At 40.0% G+C, this 2,731-nt stretch overlaps 1 protein-coding gene across 1 annotated transcript in view; it reads right to left on the bottom strand.

Annotated features, from left to right (window-relative positions):
* Positions 1 to 948: 948 nt before the first annotated feature.
* Positions 949 to 2,731, bottom strand: part of RNF138 (ring finger protein 138, E3 ubiquitin protein ligase) — a 56,724-nt gene continuing 54,941 nt past the window's right edge. The window contains exon 5 of the mRNA XM_012656572.1: positions 949 to 1,103. Within this exon, the coding sequence (XP_012512026.1) occupies positions 1,035 to 1,103 (69 nt within the window). The 3' untranslated portion in view covers positions 949 to 1,034. The remainder of the gene's footprint in view (positions 1,104 to 2,731) is intronic.

Here is a 2,731-nt window from a genome sequence, read left to right as displayed (position 1 = left end):
AAAATTTTAATCAAAACAGATGAACACTTCAATCTCCTATTGCTTGTCCACTTTTAAAATCCTTAATAGAAATTCTGTATATAACCTGACAAACTGTATACATATGTGTATACACACACAAAGTGTATGTATACATACATATATATATATATCTTTAGCTTTGAATCAATTTCTAAACTGAGATGAAGCTAAACTTCTCATTTAAATATATCTGTAGAATATAGTATCACAACTGAAAATTCCTAATACAAATTTCATCTCAGCTAATCAGAAATACTGGCTACTGAAAATTCTGAGGTTAAGCTGTTACTCAGCTTAGCATATTCCAAGTTTACAAATTAGTAAAACGAGACAGAAATCACCAATTGCCCATCAAAGAAATAAATTTTTTCTCTTGGTATTTCCTTCTACTAGCAGACAGAAAGTATCTTTACAATGAGCTTTAACTTTGTAAAGAGTCAAAATTATTACAGAAATCTCACTAGTCTTCAAAAATACTAAACGTTATATAAATACAATTTTCTTATAGTTGAATTCTTCAGCTAGAATCTGTATTTTAAAAATTTCCTTTGGATTGTTCCATTTAGTACTTCAAGTTTCTATTCTGTGACTCTGAAAACTGGCTCAGATTTGTTAGGTTTATATCAACCACATCTTTCAGAATTTGCTACTGCGTGTTGTCTGTGTACAATAAAATAAATGGAAGGAAGTGTACCAAATTTCAAAAGCAACATAATGAAAAATTCAAGAATATGCAATATAAAAAAAGTACAACAGGGATTCCCTTTTCACCATTACATTGGTGAAACATAATCCTTTTTTGTTTTTAAAGCTAATGTCATAACTTTCATTTTTTAACCTAGAAGATGAAGTTTTTAGATGGCCTATCTTTACTTTTCAATCAAAAAACTAAAACAATAGACTGAATTACTTTTATTAATATACACATCAAGTTGTTGAAACAGTGATTTCTTGTAGTTTTCCCCTTAAAGATGGCACTTGCAGGTACAAAGATGTGGAGATGTCTACAGCCTTCAGATGTTTACTTGAAAAGATTCTTCAACAGCAGTTTGATATTGGGTTTCCTCATCTAGCTGAAGATTCTAAAAACAACATTAAAATGTCAACAGGAAAAATATAACTCAACTACTCAGTACTTTGCCCCATACATTACACTTCTTGATACACATTATACACACTCAAGACAGTTTAAGTAAAACATCCAGTATCCTTTAAAATATAAGATTTAGCCAGGGATGGTGGTGCAAGCCTATAATCCCAGCTACTTGGAAGGCTGAGGCAGGAGGATCACTTGAGCCCAGGAGCTCAAGACCAGGTTGGGGCGCACGCAGAGCGGGGCACGCTCGTGCGCAGGGGATGCACGGAGGGACAAGGCAGAGCAGCGGAGCCGCCGTTAGGTCCCTCTCGGTCCACGCCGCCCGTCGCGCCACCCGCCCGTCTGTCCGTCCGCTGCCGCCATGGGAGTGCAGGTGGATACCATCTCCCCTGGAGACGGGCGCACCTTCCCGATGTGCAGCCAGACCTGCATGGTGCACTACACAGGGATGCTTGAAGATAGAAATCTGATTCCTCCCGGGACAGAAACAAGCCCTTTAAGTTTATGCTAGGCAAGCAGGAGGTGATCCGAGGCTGGGAAGAAGTTGCCCAGATGAGTGTGGGTCAGAAAGCCAAACTGACTGTATCTCCAGACTATGCGTATGGTGCTACTGGGCACCCAGGCATCATCCCACCACATGCTACTCTCATCTTTGACGTGGAGCTTCTGAAACTTGAATGACAAGAATGGCCTCCTCCCTTAGCTCCCTGTTCTTGGATTGGCCATGGAGGGATCTGGTACCTCCAGACGTGTGCACGTGAATCCATATGGAGCTTTTCCTGATGTTCCACTACACTCTGTATAAACTTCTACCCCGACTGAATGTGTTCTGTCGTTCAGCTTTGCTTCCGACACCTCCATTTCCCCTTCCCCTTTCTCCTTGTTATGTGTGTTTACCGAAACTATATGCCATAAACCTCAAGTTACTCATTTTGTTTTGTTTTCATTTTGGACTGAAGATTCAGTTTCAGTCTTTTGGACCTGGGTTTCCAATTAAGTATATGGTCAAGTATGAACAGGACAAGTTATGGGTTAGCTTTAGAATAGGAATTGGTGTTTTTTTTTGGGGGGGGGGTTGCAATAATCTTTATTTTTTTGGATGAAATTATTATCTATTATATATTAAACATTCTTGCTGCTGTGCTGCAAAGCCATAGCAGATTTGAGGCGCTGTTGAGGGCTGAATTATTCTCCAAGTTGAGAGATGTCCTTGGGTTAAATTAAAAGCTCTACCCAAAATTGAAGTGGGCGGGGGGAGAGCCTTTGCCTCCACCAGTCCCACCTCACCCTCCCCTTAAATCCTCTGCCTTTTCAAAGCAGGTCATTTTCACTGCGATGTTGGACACTACAGGTATCTGTCCCTGCGCCAGCAGGTACCTCCGAGGGCCTTCTTCCTGGACTGGCTTATTTTTTTTTTCCATCCTGTCGTTTTTCTAATGGACTTTCAGGAATTTTGTAATCTCATAACTTTACAAGCTCCACCACTTCCTAAAATTTAAGAACTTTAATAGAAAGTTTAAATTGAAGGTGCCGTTTGTAGACTTAACACCCAATGAAAGCCCAGCCATCATGACAAATTCTACTCTCAAGAAAATGATGCTGCTAGGCCGGGCG

The sequence above is a fragment of the Propithecus coquereli genome, unplaced genomic scaffold, assembly GCF_000956105.1.
Source record: "Propithecus coquereli isolate 6110/MARCELLA unplaced genomic scaffold, Pcoq_1.0 Scaffold51, whole genome shotgun sequence".
NCBI lineage: Eukaryota > Metazoa > Chordata > Mammalia > Primates > Indriidae > Propithecus > Propithecus coquereli.
Note: the sequence above shows the minus strand (reverse complement) of the source record. Positions and strands in the feature narration are given on the sequence as shown.